The 18,269-nt window shown below is 35.6% G+C and overlaps 2 protein-coding genes across 2 annotated transcripts in view; both read left to right on the top strand.

Annotated features, from left to right (window-relative positions):
* Positions 1–10,651, top strand: part of Ppil4 (peptidylprolyl isomerase like 4) — a 34,942-nt gene extending 24,291 nt beyond the window's left edge. Inside the window, exons 12-13 of the mRNA XM_015502112.2 lie at positions 3,193–3,340; positions 9,858–10,651. Coding sequence (XP_015357598.1) covers positions 3,193–3,340; positions 9,858–10,109 — 400 coding nt within the window. The 3' untranslated portion in view covers positions 10,110–10,651. The remainder of the gene's footprint in view (positions 1–3,192; positions 3,341–9,857) is intronic.
* A 7,098-nt stretch (positions 10,652–17,749) lies between these two features.
* LOC107152391 (26S proteasome regulatory subunit 7-like) overlaps positions 17,750–18,269 on the top strand; it is a 6,447-nt gene continuing 5,927 nt past the window's right edge. The window contains exon 1 of the mRNA XM_048800543.1: positions 17,750–17,754. Coding sequence (XP_048656500.1) covers positions 17,750–17,754 — 5 coding nt within the window. The remainder of the gene's footprint in view (positions 17,755–18,269) is intronic.

Below are 18,269 nucleotides of genomic sequence, written 5' to 3'. Positions count from 1 at the left end.
GTTAAAAAGTACATTTGTGTGGGGCTGGGGTTGTGGCTCAGTGGTAGAGCACTTGCCTAGCATGTGTGAGGCACTGGGTTTGATTCTCAGCACTGCATATAAACAAATAAAATAAAGGTCCATTGACAACTAAAAAGTATTTTTTTTAAAAAAGTACATTTGTGGGATATGAAGGAATTCTGTCAAGTAACATTCAAACTATAACTTGAATATAGGGCAGAGGATAGCCGCCGAGTCAGTCAACTTCTTTATTTAATTTTGGTCCGTCATTTAAGAAACATTATACCTTTTGTATGTGTATTTTTTAAGAAAGATACTGGGGATTGAACCCAGGGCCTCATCTATGCTAGGAAGTACTATACCACTGAGCTACATTCTCCACCTCGTTTTATTTGGAGACATGGTCTCACTAAGTTGTCCAGACTGGCCTCAAACTTGGAATCCTCCTGCCTCAGCCTCCTGAGACACTGGGATTACAGGTATATGCCTCTGTGCCTGCCATAAAATAGTATTTTTATTAGTCACCATTATACTCCATGTTCTGTTCTATGGTATGTCTAACAATGCTGATCATAACCTATGGATTTTAGCCCCATTGTTGGATTACGACCTTCGGTTTGAAGAACACTGCTGCAAAACATCTTTGACAGAGGGAGCCCCATGTACTGGGCACACAAGGGCTGTTGGATTTGTATCTGAGAGAAGATCCAGAAGGCACTCTGGGTGCCATAGTATACAGGAGAAAAAAAGTTTGAGATAATGGAGTGATAAGGCTAATATGGGCTGACGAGCATTTTTAGCCATCTGGAGGAAAGCTAGAAGGCATAGTGTTCCTATTTGGTATTATATAGACAAGAGACATCCTTGAGGAAAGCCATGAGCTGTGGCTTTGTGAAAACAGACATGAGACTTGTCCTGAAGGAAGTGTGTCTGTTTACTCCAGTTCCACATGCAACTACAATAGTTCCTGTATTTTTGGCTTCCTCATAAGCTTTCTTTTGAAAACTGTTATTGTAGCCCATGTCAGCCTGCCTGAAAATCTAATTTAGAAGTTGAGATTACTTTTAGAAGAAGTTGTAACAATTTTATCTTTTCTCTATTCTAAGACATATTAATTTTCCTTCTTTCTTTTCTTCCATCCTTCCTTCCTTCCTTCCCTATGGATTGAATTCAGGGCTTCATCATACTGGGCAGGTTCATCCTACTATACCATGGCCCCATTATTAAAATTTTAATAATGTATTTATGTGAACTTTAGGAAATATTCACTCAGTTCTATCTCCTAGAAAAATAATGATTTTTATCTTTTTTTTTTTTTTGGTACTGAGGATTGAACCCAGGAATACTTTACCACTGAGATACATCCCCAGCCCTTTTTATTTTGGTTATTTGAGACAGGGTCTTGCTAAGTTGCTGTGGGTTTCCCTGAGTTGCCTAGGCTGGCCTCAAATTTGCTATCCTGCCTCAGCCTCTGATTCATTGGGATTATAGGTGTGCACCATCCTGGCCAGTGATAGTGTTTTCTTTCTTTTTGTTCCTTTCAAGCCTTTTTATGAAGTCTTTTTATTAAGTTATATAAAGTTATAATCACTGTATGGTATATTCAATTTTTGATTTAAGCTTTTTCTACTTTTAGTTTTCATAGACATCTTTCCACATTTTTTAGAGCATTTATCATTTGTCAACAACTCTCTTTAGAATATATCATGATGAAATACTGTATTTAATTATCTTTATTACTAAATATTTTCCTACTCTAATATTAAAAATAATTCTGCTATCTATATCTTTGTTCATTTAACTTATTTTAATTTCTATCAATTCTTATTGGAATTTAAACATGATAACTGTTTGATATACTTTGCTGAATTTCCTTCTGTAGCATCAGTCTGAAAGAACAACCATGGGAGTACCTGTTTTCTTTTGGGGCTGGGCTGGGGTGGGGCATAGTAGGGATTGAACCCAGAGGCATTAGGCCACTGAGGTACATCTCCAGTCCTTTTTATTTATTATTTTAAGACAGGGTCTCATTAAGTTGCCTAGATTGGCCTTGAAATTATTATTCTCCTCCTCAGCTCTCAAATTGCTGGTGGTTTATATATAGCTTTTCTGGTATTTGGGTTTATACTATCTTAATTTTTAATTTTTTTCTAGTTAAAGATGGACCTTGTTTTCTAAGTTTTAAGTTTTTCATTATTAACAAATATATTTCCTTCTTTCTTCTCTCTCTCTCTCTCTCTTTGATACTGGAGATTAAGCCCAGGGGCACTTTATCAGTGAACTATATGCCTTCTTTTATTTATTTTTGAGATTAGGTCTCACTTGCTGAGGCTGACCTTGAACTTGAGATCTTCTTGCATCAGCTTTCTAAGTTGCTAGGATTACAGGCACTGTGTCCAGCATGTTTCCTTATTTCTTTTGCTAGTTGTATTTTCATTTGTGGACATTGTTTTTTATTTCCCCCTTTATATTTTTTGCTTACTAATTAACTGTTAAAAAACTGTAAAGTTTTTTCCATTTCTCCTTATTACATAATGAAAGAAAATAACTGTTTATTTTAGACATATTCTCTATGCTTTTGAGGTGCTATTTGCTTTTGCTTTTTATCCCCCAACATTTGTATTATTTTAGCAGTTTAGGAAGAGGTTTTGGTTTAAGTCCCATTGTTTGTTGCCCTCAAACGTCACAGATCACAACAAGGACTATTGTTTGGTTCGTTGTGGCTTCATGAACAGGCTGGCAGTCTACCACATTGATTTGGAATTCACTGGAGAACTCTTGTCCTGAAATGGTATTTCCATTCCATACCAGGGTGGCTGTGCCTGTGTATAGGCCAGATAAGAGACGGTGCTACTTATCCACGGTGGTATAGTAGACAGACTCCTTAGCAGCTCTGCAGGCCTGAGCCATTTTAAGTCCTAAAAGCCACAGATGCCATTTCTGGGTCTGTAGAAAGTAGCCCCTGCCAGGGTGTCCCCTCTAACTTAGGGCGCCAGGGGCTGTGCTATGACATCCTAATCCATAGTGACTCACTCACTGGTCCCCCTCCAATGGGCTGTGCTCCCTGGAGGGGCCCACTGTTTGCTCTAAAAAGTTACATTTGGCCTTCCAACCTCCCATATCTACCAGATTCTTATGTTTTGGTGTTTTTATCTGTCATTTCTCATATTTGCCCTTAACTAAGTGTTGCAGTGCAAAATATGATCTTATACTAGATGAGCAGGCAGAAGACTCAAAATCAAGTCACTCACACACAAGTAAAAAACACAAGAAGAAAACCCGGCACTGCTCTGAAGAGAAGGAAGATGAGGACTACATGCCAATCAGAAATACTAACCAGGTACTTCAGATGTCCAACTTAGATTCAAAGAAATAAATATTTTATTCCTCTATAAATGACACGTTAGTGACACAATTTAGGAGGTAAAGGATAGTTCTGAACAAGGATAGGTATTAGTTCCTAGCAGTAAAATTAGAATGATTGTACAGGGGTAATGGACTTTTTCAAGCATATTTTTTCCAAGTTATAAAAGATTGTTTTCAGCCAGGCAGGGTGGGGCACACCTGTAATCTCAGAGGCTCAGAAAGCTGAGGAAGGAGGATCACAACAAAAGCAAGGTGCTGAACAACTCAGTGAGACCCTGTTTCTGAATAAAATACAAAATAGGGCTGGGGATGTGGCTCAGTGGTCAAGTGCCCCTGAGTTCAATCTCCGATATCTGCCCTCTCCTCCCCGCAAAAAAAAAAAAAAAAAAAATGTTTTCACAGTCATTTAAGTTATACATTTCCACATTGTGAAACTAGAGCAATTTCCATCCCTGTGAATGCTCTAAAACAAGTTAACTGCTGAAAAAATGTTTCTCGGTTGTTAGCTTAATTTGTCAACAGGGGTTTCACATATAGAACTTGCAGACCTGGAGATTTTATGGCTATAAAAAAAATTATGACCTTTTATATTGTATATATGAAATAAAAACAGCACTTATAATTTATCATCCCAAAGTTCTTCAGAAGAGCAAATTTTCTAAAATTATAACAAAAATTCCCTGAAGGAATTGATTATAAAAAGAAGAAATCATTTCTAATGTGTGTCTTTTTTTCTCCATTAAACAAAAAGCAAGTAACATCCCAGCTCCTTGATTTTGATTTTGTTTTAGCATTTTTTTTGGTACCAGGGATTGAACCCAGGGGCACTCAACCACTGAGCCGCATCCCCAGACTTTTTTATACTTTATTTAGAGACGGTATCTTGCTAAGTTGCTTAGGGCCTTGCTAAATTGCTGAGGCTGGCTTTGAACTCACCATCTCCTGCCTCAGCTTCCTGAGCCACTGGGATTACAAGCATGTGCCATTTTGCCCGGCTTGATTTTGTTTTACCACACATAAGACATGTGAGCTGGTCCCTGGTTGACCATGACTTCAGTCGCCTGAGGGGAGGAGGGAAGAAATTGAGGAAGAAGGTGAGAATGTCCAGCAAAGACACAGATGGAGAAATGTAGTATGGTAGGCAAAATAAAGAGTGTGCTGTCAGGGGATTTAGGCTTATGTTTCTATACTTTTAGTCATGATGAGACCTTGACAAGTTATTTATCTTTCTGAGCCACAGTTTCCTCCTCTGTGAAACATAAATATTTCACAAGCGTGTTGCTAAGATTAAATGGGAAAAAAAAATCATGTATTCAAACATTTTTCTATACTGACTTTTCTTTCTACCACTATTTTTACCATAATCAAATTTCTGTTTTAGCCAGGCATGGTGGCACACGCCTGTAAACCCAGCTGCTAGGGAGGCTGAGACAGGAGGATTACAAATTCAAAGCCAGCCTCAGCAAAAGCAAGGTGCTAAGCAACACAGTGAGATCCTGTCTCTAAATAAAATACAAAATAGGGCTGGGGATGTGGCTCAGTGGTCAAGTGCTCTTGAGTTCAATCCCCAGTACCCACCACCAAATTATTTTTTTAGTTACTTTAATGGTTTCCCTGAGGTTATGCCATTAATTGAGTTCACATTTCAGTTAATTTGTTTTATTTTTGTTGTTGTTGTTGTTATTAAAGGATTGTTTAAATAGTTTTGGGTTTGAGTTTTTAAAACTATATGCTTCAAAAGTAAAATCTTCAAAATGGTACATGCAAAGAACCTAGCTTCTCTACCCCTGTCCCTCTTCCTTTTCTTTTCCTCCCTATAAGTATCCATTTTATGGTTTATATTCATTTTAAAAAAAAAAAAAAATCAGCAGAATGTTTGATAAGTATTCTTAGCTGTGTCCCAGAAAGCATACATCCCTACCCTTTGCTATTGTGTAACAGAATTATAATCTCTCTTTCCATTGTCAGTTAGCTATTTACAGATTACATTGTTCATGCATTGTCCTGGTTGTACTGCACCTTTGTCTGTTTCTGCAAATATTCCTTATGAATCAGTAGTAATAAAAGCAATAGTAGCTAACATATTGTCCTTATGATGTGAGGTGTGTTCTCTTATTCCCATTATACAACAAGAAACTGAAAAATGAAAAAAAGATTTAAGCTACTGGACCCTAGCTTTACATAGGTAGTAAATAATAGAATCAACATTTACATCAGACTCATACTGCTCTATTGCAGTTCTTACCTAGAATATATTCTTGTCAGTTTTCTTTCCTCAGTTATCTGAGACAGTTTGCCCCATATGTAATATCCAAGTAGGATCTAACAGGAATGTCTCCTGTCTCTTCATTTCTGTACTCTATTAATTTAGTCAGAGATTATCCCAGACTTTTTTTAATGGTGGTTATATCACATTCCTGAGATATGTTTAACACATTTTCCACTATGAAACCCATAATCGTCCCCTCCAACCATGTGCTATTTTTAGCTACAGTTCTTTGTCCTGCACTAGTATGTGGAATCTTTGATGAAGTGATGCCTGAGGTAAACATTGGTGTATTTAAGGTAATCAGAGGTCTAAACAGTTCAAAGACAGACTGCATTTTAATTCTGTCCTCACCTAACTTTTATGAACCTTTTGATCCTGCTGTTAATCATTACTTGTAATCTTACAGTGGCAAATATTCTTCTCTTTTGGCATGGAGTAAAAAGCATCACATTTTGGGGACAATACTACTAACATTTTTAGAAGAATTTTAAGGGATTTGGTAACTATAAAATTATTAAATCTTGAATAATAATTTTCTAACTTTATTTCTTTCCTCTAAGTGGGTATTAAAATAAATATTTTGAGTATTATATTTGATTTAATAACATAGCTATAATGATTTTGTCTTCTTTTTAATAAAATTCAACACCAGCATTTTTTATTTCAGTCTCAAAGACAATAATAGTTAAAGCACATTTTTTAGTACTATCTAAATTTTTAGGCATAGTTCATATTTTCCTATTTCTTGGTATTTTGCTGGGTAAGTCCAGTTTCCTCAGAAAGTTTTAACTTATTTCTTCAAATTGTTTTTATTGAATGACAGCCTTAATATTCAATTTGAAAGCTTCTTTGTTTTTCCACCTAATGTCTTAATTCCAAAGTTGGTTTTTATGTTGAAGTTTGGGTTTTACTGGGGCTACAGGAAATGAGTAGTCAGCCTCGGGTTGCCTGATTGAGAAGTGTTCAGACTAGGTGTCAGTTCTCCACTGAGGTGTTTGTAGTATGTATATTCTTGTAATTTGGCACGTGAACATTTTTGTTGTCATTTTAATGATTTAATGTTGTTTTAGTGATTCAGATTTTATAAAATCTTTGATTTAATCCCAGAGATTAGATGTAAAGATACTGTCCCATAAACTCTGAGACTTTTGTACGTTGGGGGGAAACCTAGAACTTTAATGTTTATTGTGATTTGATCAGTTAATTATCTTTGACCTGTATAGATCTCTAAAGTCTGAAGTCTCCTTATTGCTAGAATGAGGTTAAGATTGCACTCCTGAAGCACAGCGCTGTGTTAGCACATACTTAGAGGGTCCATTCAAATACGCCTTCATCCAGCCCTGCAAATTTGTGTCCTGCATCCGCCCAGAACTAATTCTTCCTTGTTTTTCAGTTCTCACATGCACTACTTCCATCAGCCTTCTTGTAGCCACTCCAAACCCAAACCTACTCTTTTTTTTTTTTTAATTCTGTGTTTGGGTTTATCTGAAATTAAGTTTGCTCTTTGAAATTTACATTGAATATTCATGAATATTCAGATTAGATTTCATAATGGATTTCAGGAGGGTTTGGATAATGTGTTTATATATTCCCAGTATTTGTTAAAATTTTATTTAAGGTTTAAAATGTTTTAGATTTTAATCTCATAATTCAAGATGAAGATTTATCCCTCCCTCAAATACAAACACAGCTTTACCTTCTTTTATTGTTCCAATAATCTTGGTTCAACTATTCATTAAAGAAAACCTGTGGATTTTTTTATTGCCTTGATATGTGTACTAGGATTATTTTCTCTTTATTTTGCGCTTCACTTTTTAAGTAGAGTCAGTAAACTCTGTTTTTTCATTTTTTGAGCTTCACCTCAAATTTTAACTTCATGAAACCTTCCCTGATAAATATAACCTCAAGAGTATTTTTTGTTTAGTATATCTCCTAAATGGCAAAGACCATTTATTTGAACCCAGATCTGCCTGACTACGAAACTTGTGTAGCTTTTAAAATTACTCCACGTAGGAGTGGATTGAAAGTGTTGGTCCTTTTCAGATTTTCAGCTTCCTCAAATTTTCAAAGAAGTATGTGTTTCATAACATTTCCCCCTTTTGATTCTGGGAATCAAACTAAGGTCCACATACAGGGGCTAGGCAAGTGCTATACCTCTGAGTTACATCCCTAGCCCCATGACTTTTTTTTTTCCTCTCTTTAAAAAAAAAACAAAAAACATTTAAAGCATCAAAGTGCCTATTTGTATAATAATGTGCTGAGAATTTTATACATCTGCTGATAGTGTCTGCTTTTTGTTGTTGTTGTTGTTGTTTTAAAACCAGGAATTGAATCCACTGGTGCTTAACCACTGAGGGATGTGCCCCATCCCTTTTTATTTCTTATTTTGAGACAGGGTCTCACACAGTTGCTTAGAGCCTCTCTCAAGTTGCTGAGGCCGGCTTTGAGCCTGCCCCAGCCTCCTAAGCCACTGGGATTACAGGCATTTGCTACCATAACCAGGCAGTGTCTACATTTTAAAACTTTATTGTTTCAATCAATATAGAAATAAATACTGTGTGTTGAGGCAGAATATATGTTGCAAGAAGCCCCCAGAATTCAAAGTATGCCACTCCACAAATGTCATGTTTTGCTAGAAAATTGTTGGTAAGGGACTAAACCACAATCCTATTCATCTTGTGTGTTTGTGAGACTGAGGATTGAACCCAGGGCCTCACACATGGGAGGGAAGCTCTACCACTGAGCCACATGCCCACCTAATCTATTTCATAGACTTTTATAGAATGATTAGAGCTATTGAATTGTGTGGAAAATCATGAATTGGTTTATATTATATTCTACAAACAGTGTCATTATAACAATTATGCTAGATCTATTTTTATATATTATAAACTATTCCAGGTTCAAAGCAAGGTATACCGTTTATGAAATAATTATCTGCATAAAATTCAGCCTTTAACCATGAGTCATGGTCTATCACTCTGGATTTTAAACTTGACAGTTATATCTACTATAATAATGTTAACAGTGAGGGAATCAGGACTTTTAGGAGTTTAATTCTCAGAATTTTACCTTTTCTTTGAAAAATGTTTAAGGAATCCAAATTTTACAGGCTCTTGAAAGGATTAGCTCTGGTCTTTCTGGATTTCAACCACTTTCTGAAATACTTGTTTCAATTAAAAGAGAAGACACAACAAAAAGTATTGTTAAATAGTTCTTTTCTGTATGGAAACATTACTATACTAATTAATCACTAAGAATAGAATTTTTAAATATACCTATTGTGTTGTCTCCAGGACAATGAAGTATTCCAGTGTTTCTTAACTAATTTTTAAGAAATGTGTAGTAATAATTTTAACAAAAATATGTAATAGCCTGGCCTAAACATAGAAAATATATTTGAAGATCTAGAGAGGAGATTTATGCAGTAAACCCCTTTGAAAATTAATTGGGACTGGGAGTGTGGCTCAGTGATAGAACCTGTGCTTAGCAAGTGGGAGACCCTGAGTTCAATCCCTAGAACAAAAATTTAAATTAAAAAAAAAAAAAAAAGTAATCACCCAAACCAAAGTAAAGCAGTATCTATTTTCATTTTAAACTGATTGACTTATCTAAGGCCTCTTCCTGCTGTTATTTAAATATCTTCTTTATAGAATTCTTATGGGGATGGTAGTAGCTCCATTGAAGATCAATGGACAGACACTTTTGGGGGAATGGAGAAAGAGAAAGTGGAAATGTAACTGTAGTAATTAGAAATTTGGGTATAGCAACGTTACTTTAAACACTTGTTCTAATTTTACTTGGCAGTTTCAGTTCCATGTTGTGGATATGATTCTTCAGTTCAACCTAAGTAGCAGATACAAAGCAATGAGACTGAGAAGTAAAATTGTTAAATCTTTTTCTGAGTTATTTTGCTTTTTATGTCTGATTCTTGGCATTACCAGGAGTATTTAAATTTGAGCTGTGGGCTAGGATTGTGGCTCAGTGGTAGAGCGCTCGCCTAGCATGGGTGGGACCCGGGTTCGATTCTCAGCACCACATAAAAATAAAGGCATTGTGTTGTGTCCATCTACACCTAAAAAATAAATATTTAAAAAAAATAAATATGAGCTGTTACAATAGCTTGCTAATAGTGGACTTTTCTAGATTTTATTAACCAACAGTGCTCACAAAGTGATTATTTTACTGGTAACTCTTAACTCTTTCTGCATTTCCTTGACAGGATATATACAGGGAAATGGGGTTTGGTCATTATGAAGAGGATGAAAGCTGTTGGGAGAAACAAAAGAGTGAAAAGAGAGATCGACCTCAGAACCGAAGTCGCAGCCGATCTCGTGAGAGGGATGGCCATTACAGTAACAGTCATAAGCCCAAATACCAAACAGATCCTTATGAAAGAGAAAGGAGTAAAAAGAGGGACCGAAGCAGAAGTCCAAAGAAGTCCAAAGACAAAGAAAAATCTAAGTACAGATGAAAGATGAATCAGAAATGAGTGGCTGACGTGCTTCTTGACTTAAACAGATGTTTAGATGTTGTATCAAAGCAGTTAAAGTCTGTGTGTTCGTTTTCATTCTAGGATTATGGCCCTTTTAGATTAACACTGATGGCATAGGGCACTGAGAGATAAAAAAATTGAACATTTCCTGTGCATTCTTTTTTTTTTAACACTTAATTTTATTGTTATACAGAAATGGCATAATTCATTTTTGTCTTTCACAGTTTTACTCTTTTTTAAAATGAAGTCTTTCATATTATAAAAATGCATAAACATGTATATATAAGGTATAAGGAATAATAAATATAAGTAGCTATATACCCCTCAGCTAGCATAAGAAATAGAACATTGCTTACATTTAACATATATGACCTGTCCCTCTCAAGTAATTATTATTCTGAGTTTTGTGTTTGTCATTCTCTTGCTTCTTGGTATAGTTTTACAACATATGTATGTATCCCTAAATGAAATGTTAATTTTGTATGGTTTTGAATTTTATATAAATGGCATAATTATGTTTACTTCTGTGACTTTTTTTCAATTAGCATTTTTTTCAAAGACTTCATTTTTATTGCTATGTAGTGTTGTATGGATATATACCATAACTTATCCATTCCTTTGCTAATGGATATTTGGGTTTTGTTTGCTCTTTTTGTTTGTGCTATTGCAGGCAGTGCTGCTATGAACATTCTTTATCTGGGAGTGATATCGCCAGGTCATGTGGTTTGAGAATCTTATCTTTACAAGATAATGCCAAATTTTATTCTAAAGGGGTTGTCCCAATTACACCCCATCAGCATTATTTTGTTCTGTTATCTTTGTTTTACATCTCCAATAGTTCTTACTTTCAGACCTGAAACCTTACCAGCCTAGTGGATGTTAAGTGATACTGTGATTTCCATCCAGAAGACTTATATTATTCCTGTCTTTGTTCTTTTATATGTAAGTTGTCAGTTTTTTCCCAGACTGCTGTTCTCTTTATCACTGCATTTAAACAATTTGATTTTGATGTACTTGGTATAGTTTTGTTCACATTTCTTCTGCCAGTATTTACCTGTGGGTTTATGGTTTTCACCAAATTTAGAAATTGTTTGGTATTAGTCCTTCAATTATGTTTTTCTGTTCCTCTCTTCCTCTTCCTCTTCTCCTGGGGTTCCAGTTACCTGTATTTTAGGACACTTGAAGTTGTCCCATAGCACACAGATGCTCCATTCAGTTTCTTAGTCTTTTTCTGTTTCATATGAGGTAGTTTCCATTGCTGCCTCCTCATGTTCATTAATGTTTTCTTCTGAGAAGGATCTAGTCATTTCATCCCATCCAAAGAATATTTACCTTAGACATTACATTTTTAATCTTTAGAAGTTTCGTTTGTGTCTTTTTCTGTCTTCTCTCTCTCTCTTTTTTATGGGTGGAGGGGTAACAAAGAATTGAACTCAGGGGCACTCAACCACTGAGACCCATCCCCAGCCTTGTTTTGTATTTTAGAGACAGGATCTCACTGAGTTGCTTTAGTGCATCACTTTTGCTGAGGCTGGCTTTGAACTCTCCTGCCTTAGCCTTCCAAGCCACTGAGATTACAGGCATGCACCACCGTGCCCGGCTATAGTATATTTTTAATAGCTGCTTTAATGTTCTTATTCATTCTCTACCCTCATTCCCTACCTCCTTTGTAATATTGGGTTAAAAAATAAAAAGAACAACAACAAAAATGTTGTACATTCTGGAATTATTTGATGGAATCTTCATGGTCCCCTCTAGTCTCTATTTTCTGTAAATGAAGTTAGGTGTAGATGTATAATTAGAGAATTAGGTCATACATTTTAGGCAGAACATTTAGAATTTGATAGCAAATGTATCAACCTTTTCCCTCTGTGTTTTGTGCTTTTGTATTCTGTTGAAGAAATCTACCAAAGCTGGAGGTATAGCTCAGTGGTACTGAGTGTTTGCCTAGCATACATCAGGCCCTGGGATCAGTCCCCAGTGCCATGAAAAAAAAACAAAAACAAAAAAGAAATTACTTATTCTGTAGTAATAAAGATAAATTATGTTCTAAAAATTATAAGGCTTTGTATTTTTACATTTAAATCTATATTGGATGTGTGTGTGTGTGTGTGTGTGTGTGTGTGTGTGTTTTATGATTCAGGGATCCAAATTCACTTTTTACATTAGTTTTTTTTTGTTGTTGTTGTTGTTTGTTTGTTTTTAACATTTATTTGGATATAACCAGTTGCCTGAAGCCCATTATTCAAAGCTTAGTCCATTCTCTGTTGATCTACAGTTCTATTTGTATATGAGTTTCTGTATATGTGTGGGTTTTATTTCATGGGGTCACCATTCCTTTGGTTTATTGTCTGTCCCAGAGCCAGTACCAAACACATGTATTTCTATGACTTAACAGAAAGTCTCAGTATTTAAACAGGTCCTTCTATCTGTTAGGAATGGCTTAACTCTTCATTCTTTATAACTTTAGAACCATCTTATCAAGATTCCTGAAGAATTCTATGGGGACTTTAATTGCATTAGCATTAAAATAGTCGATTACTTTCAGGAAAAAGTAATCTTTATAATATTGAATCTTTCTATTCATTAAGCTACATACTTCTCCATTTAGTTCTTAGAATTTTCCTAATAAAGCTTTTGATCATCTAGGTTGGATTTATTCTGTTTCCTTTTTAAAAATGTGCTATTGTAAATGGCATCTTAAAAATAAATTTTTGGTTTGCCGACAAGTTGTTTTTTTGATTACTATTCATATTCAGCCATTTCACTCAGTTTTTTATATTTAAAATTTGTAGGGTTTGAGGGTCTATTATGTGGACAATAATATCTGCAAATAATGACAGTCTTTTTTTTCTTTGCTAATTATTTAAAAATAGCTATTATATGTGGTAGTGTTATGGTGCTTTCTGGCAAAAAAATTCTAGTATAATGTTGAATAGGATGGTGATTTCTTATTATTTTAGCAGGCTAAAATTTCCAGTACAGTGATGAAAAAATGGCCTGCAGTTTTTTGTTATTGTTTTTGTCTAGTTTTAATGTCCAAGTTATAGAATGAGGTAGGGAATGCTTTTCGCCACCACCCTTCATCTGGAAAAGAAGAAAAAGACTTAAATTATCTGTTTCTTAAAAGTTGGGTAGAGTCTGCCTACAAAATTATCTGAATGTTGTATTTCTTTTTGTGAAAAAAAAAAATCTCAACTCTTGTTACATTTTAATGATTGTGAATTATTAGCCTTTCTATGTCTTTAGTGTAAGCATTTTGGTGATTACATTTTTCTGGGAATTTATCACATTCATTGAAGTTTTTAGGTTGATTGACTCACAGTTGCTCATAGCTTTATCTGGTAGATTTTTACTATCCCTTTATTTTTACATTACTGTTTTAGTATGCCTCATAAATAGCATATAGTTTTAATCTAAACTGATGAGTTTAATGCATTGTAATGTTTACTGATACATTTGGATGTGTACTGATACATTTGGACTGTTCTTTATTTTTGTTTGTTTTTGCAATGCTGGAGATCAAATCCAGGGCCCTGCACATGCTAGGCAAGCACCCTACCACTGAGCTACATCCCTAGCTGGTAGTATTCTCGTAGTACTTGCTGGCTATCTCATTTTGTACTTTTTCTGGCTTCCCCAACCCTATTTTCTTTTAAATTAACTTAAAAATTATGTTAGTTCAACCCATTTGAGAAATTGCTTTTCACTTTCACCATCCATACTTAACTCATTAAAGCCCAATTTTTCAATTCTATGAATATTTCAGTGAAATTAGCACAGGCGCATTAAAATAGGTTAGAAATCATAATCTAAAACTTACATATTCTTTATGTATATCCATAAATAACATACTCACATTCATATGCAAATAATTTTTTTAATATTTATTTTTTAGACGTAGATGGACACAACACAATGCCTTTATTTCTACGTGGTGCTGAGGATCGAACCCAGGTCCCACCCAAGCTAGGCGAGCACTCTACCGCTGAGCCATAATCCCAGCCTCAAATAAATATTTTTTTTAAATGTTCTAATCATTCTATTTTCTCAAAAGAATAGAACTCTAAAAACACATTAAACCACTATAAGTGGTATATTTGTTGCTCAGTTTAGGTATTTATTGGTGCCCCACATCTAGGATGATAGAACTTAATATGTTTACCCTCTTTGAACTTTTTTTTTTTTTTTTTTTTTTGGTACTAGGGATTGAACTCAAGGGCACTCATCCCCTGAGCCACATCCCCAGCCCTTTTATGTATTTTATTTAAAGACAGGGTCTCACTGAGTTGCTTGATGCCTCACTTTTGCTGAGGCTGGCTTTAAACTTGCGATCCTCCTGCCTCAGTCTCCCGAGCCTCTGGGATTACAGGTGTGCGCCACCATGCCTGACTTTCTTTCAACTTTTGTGCTACCATCACTCAGTATTTTAGTTTGGACTTTTGATTTTTAATATTAAAATTAGTTCTTGTGACTATTACTATTTTAATTCAGATAATTGTTTAGATTTACCCATGTGTTAAATGGTTTCTGTACTCACCATTTTTGCATCTCTGACCTTTCACCTAGGATAATTTTCATTTTTTCTGAAATATATTCCTTTAGCAATAATCTGTTGATTATAAACTCTTAGTTTTTATTTATCAAAATGATTTTTTAATTCAACCATGTTTTTTAAAGTTGATTTTCTGTATTTCCCAAAAATTTACAGTTATTCTTTTTTCAGTACTTTGAAAGTATCATTCAACTGTCATTTCCCTTTTTATTTCTGTGAGAAGTCTGTTGTCATTCTTAGTATATTCTTTTGGGTATAATGTAACTTCTGGCTGCTTTTTTATTTTTAATTACATTTTTAATTTTAAAGATAATTGAAGACTTACATGCAGTTATAAGTAATACAGAGAGATTCCATGTACCCTGTACCTAGTTTCTCCCAATATGAGATCTTTCAAAAGTACAGTACAGTGAGCAGCCAGGATGTTGGCATTGACAGAGTGAAGACACCAAACATTTCCTTCCCTGTAAGAATCCCTCATGTTCCTGTTCCCTGCCACTTCTATTTCTTCCTTAACTTCTGGCAACCACTAACCCATTTTCCATTTCTATAATAGTGTCTGTTCAAGAATTTTTATGTAAATGGAATTATCTAGTATATAGCCTGATGGGATTAGCTTTTCTTTTTTCCATTCATTCAGCCTAATTAATTCCCCAGAGATTCTTACAGATTATTGCATGTATCAATAGTTTCCTTATGTTTATGGCTGAGTAGGATTCTATGATATGAATATACCACAATTTTTTTAACCATTAAAGGACATCTGGGTTGTTTACACTTTGGAACTTTTTTCTTTTTTTTTAGTTTAAGAGTATATGGGCTTTTAATATTATCACCATAATTAATAACACAGTAAATAGGTTTTCACAACATTAGAAGGAACCTAAAGTTAATAAAATATAACCTGTTTGTCATGTTTGATAGGACCTAAAGAAAAGGGCTTCCTTAGACATTGGATTTCCCATAAAGCGTAGGGTCCAAGTCCTTATGTATGTCTGGTCAGAAGTATGTCTACAGCAAAAGACAGGCTTGAGATGGGGAGAAGGAACAGGAAGGAATACTGAATATCAGGGAACTTTGAGCAATGTTAATAAACCTTATGATTCTACCTTCACAATCCAGGAATACTCCTATTTGGCCAGAGGGCCTTGGTACATACTGAAGAACAAGTAGGGAAGGTGGTAGAGAGTGTAATGGGTGCCCTCCTTAACATACCCAAGGAGAAAAAGTCCCTCCACCTCATCCATCTTGTCATCCCTGTTCTCTTTCCAATAATAATTACAGATTCTAAAAGCTCACTTCCAAGAGTCTCCCACATCCACCTCCCAGTAATATCTTCCAGTGGCAAAATTCTGAATATCCCGACAAGAAAGCATTCTGATGTTGGAGTGATCCAGGAGGCACCTTGAGGATCACACCCAACAGTCATGCTTTCAACTCTCCATACAGGAAGACAACTGTTGGCTCTCTTGGATACAGAGTAGTATAACTCAGAAGCAGTTGAGCCTGTCGATTATTCCAGTGATGGGCTGAGTTCTGGACTCACAGGCTGGGCTACATACAGCTGCGTGGATTCAATCCTGTACAGTGTGTCTCCAAAGGCCTGGTCTATGGCCTATGTCCTCCAGCTCTTCATATGTTTCTCTTAACATCTCCTTTACATGAGCCATTCTGAGTTTACTTTCTTTGAATTGCTGAAAAATTTCCTTGCCCTCCTTTTCTAGCCTCTTTAAATGAAGCCATTCTTCCTCATGGGAAAATGGGTACACTTTGGAACTTTAATAAAGCTGCTGTTGTTTGTGTGTGAACATAGTCCTCATTTTTCTTGGATAACTTCCAAGGAGTGCAATTGGTAGGTCATATGGTAATTGTACATTTAGATTGTTAAGAAACTGCTGAACTATTTTCTGGAGTGGGTTATAAACCCATTTACAGTTCTAGCAGCAATGTACAAAGCAATCCAGTTTCTCTTCATCTTCACCAGCATTTTGTGTAGTCACTGTTTTACCTTAGGGACCCTGATAAGGAGGATGCGTGTGTGTGTGTGTGTGTGTGTGTATGTCATTTGGATCTTAATCCATTTATTTAATTGCTAATGATGAATATTTTTATACTCTTTTTGCCATCTGCATATCCTGTTAGGTAAAATGTCACTTTATGCTATTTGGATTGAGTGTGGGGGTTACTTTTGAGTTTTTTAGAGTTCTTTATATATACTAATTCTTTGTCAGATATATTATTTGCAAATATTTTCTCTCATTGTGTGGTTTGTCTTTTTATTGCCCCTGTCAATCTTCTTAACAGTCTTTGCAGAACAATATATTTCAATTTTGCTGATGTTCAGGGAGTTTTGTGTTTCATTCGTTTTGTTTTTCAGGACTGGGGATCAATAAGGGATTCAGAAATGCTAGGTAGGTTCTCTACCACAAACTACAGCTCCAATCCTTTGTAGAAATTTTTATTATAAGAAGCAGCCTCACAGGATGGAGAGGGAGTTTTCTTTTGATAATATCCCCTGGGAGGACTTTGATGGATTGTGCTGATTGTGCCCAAAATAAGAACTCAGCCTAGTCCTCGCTCCAGAAGTTTTTGTTTTTAAAGTTAAAAGTTTTTCATAAGTCTTACATTTCAGATTTTTTTTTCTAAAATTTTAGTAGTTTGACAGTTCTTAACCCATTTCTGAAGCTTGTGTATATTTTCTGATGAACACCCACTTGCACCATTTGTTGAAAAGAATGGCTACTTCTAAGGTTTTTTCTTTGTCTTTGGCATTCTAGAATTTCACTATAATGTGTGAAATTCTAACATTTATAACATTTAAAGTTGAGACAAAGGAGAATGTGGTTTCTGAAGAGATTAACACTATTAGAAAGAAGCTAAGTACTTGGCACTGGGACAATACAAAAATACCTTAAGGGTACAGTAATTGGCCAGACTTCTATCATCATGGGTTTGTGGGTCTAAAGGTATAAACTCACTTGAAATACTTTGTTTGGAGAAGGGTAGATTTTGTTATTTTGTTCCTAATCCCTTTCCTCACCCCCTTTTTCTGCTTCCTGGCTACATGAAGTGAGTGGCTTTGCTCTGCCATCTGCTTCTTGCCATGAGGTTCTGCCTTTCCACAGGCCTAAAGTGACAGGATGAAGCAACATGGATTAGAACTTCTGAAACTCTAAGCCAAATTCAATATTTCTTCCTTTTAAGTTGTTTTTCTCAGGTATTTTTGTCACAGTGAAGGAGAGCTGACTGACACCTCCTGCGGCCACCAACTCAGTCTTTAGTCAGACACGTGGGACAGGACTTCAGGAGACAGCCTCAGCTCCTTATTGTCACTCAGTGCCCCTCCAGACCACCCTGGAGGCTGAGAGTCCACCTTTGTTTGCCTGGCATAGCATAAACTCCCTGCATTGTCCACCATGTTCAGCAGTTTTCCTATCTTCTTGCAAACAAAATGAAGGGCATGCTCTTAGTTGAGTTTGGGGCAAAAAGAGTTAGTTAGAAAGTCTCTCCTGCCTCGACGTGGAATGAAGAAGATGTTCACACACACACACACACACACACACACACACACACACACACACAAA

The sequence above is a fragment of the Marmota marmota genome, unplaced genomic scaffold (assembly GCF_001458135.2).
Source record: "Marmota marmota marmota unplaced genomic scaffold, marMar, whole genome shotgun sequence".
Taxonomy (NCBI): Eukaryota; Metazoa; Chordata; class Mammalia; order Rodentia; family Sciuridae; genus Marmota; species Marmota marmota.
Note: the sequence above shows the minus strand (reverse complement) of the source record. Positions and strands in the feature narration are given on the sequence as shown.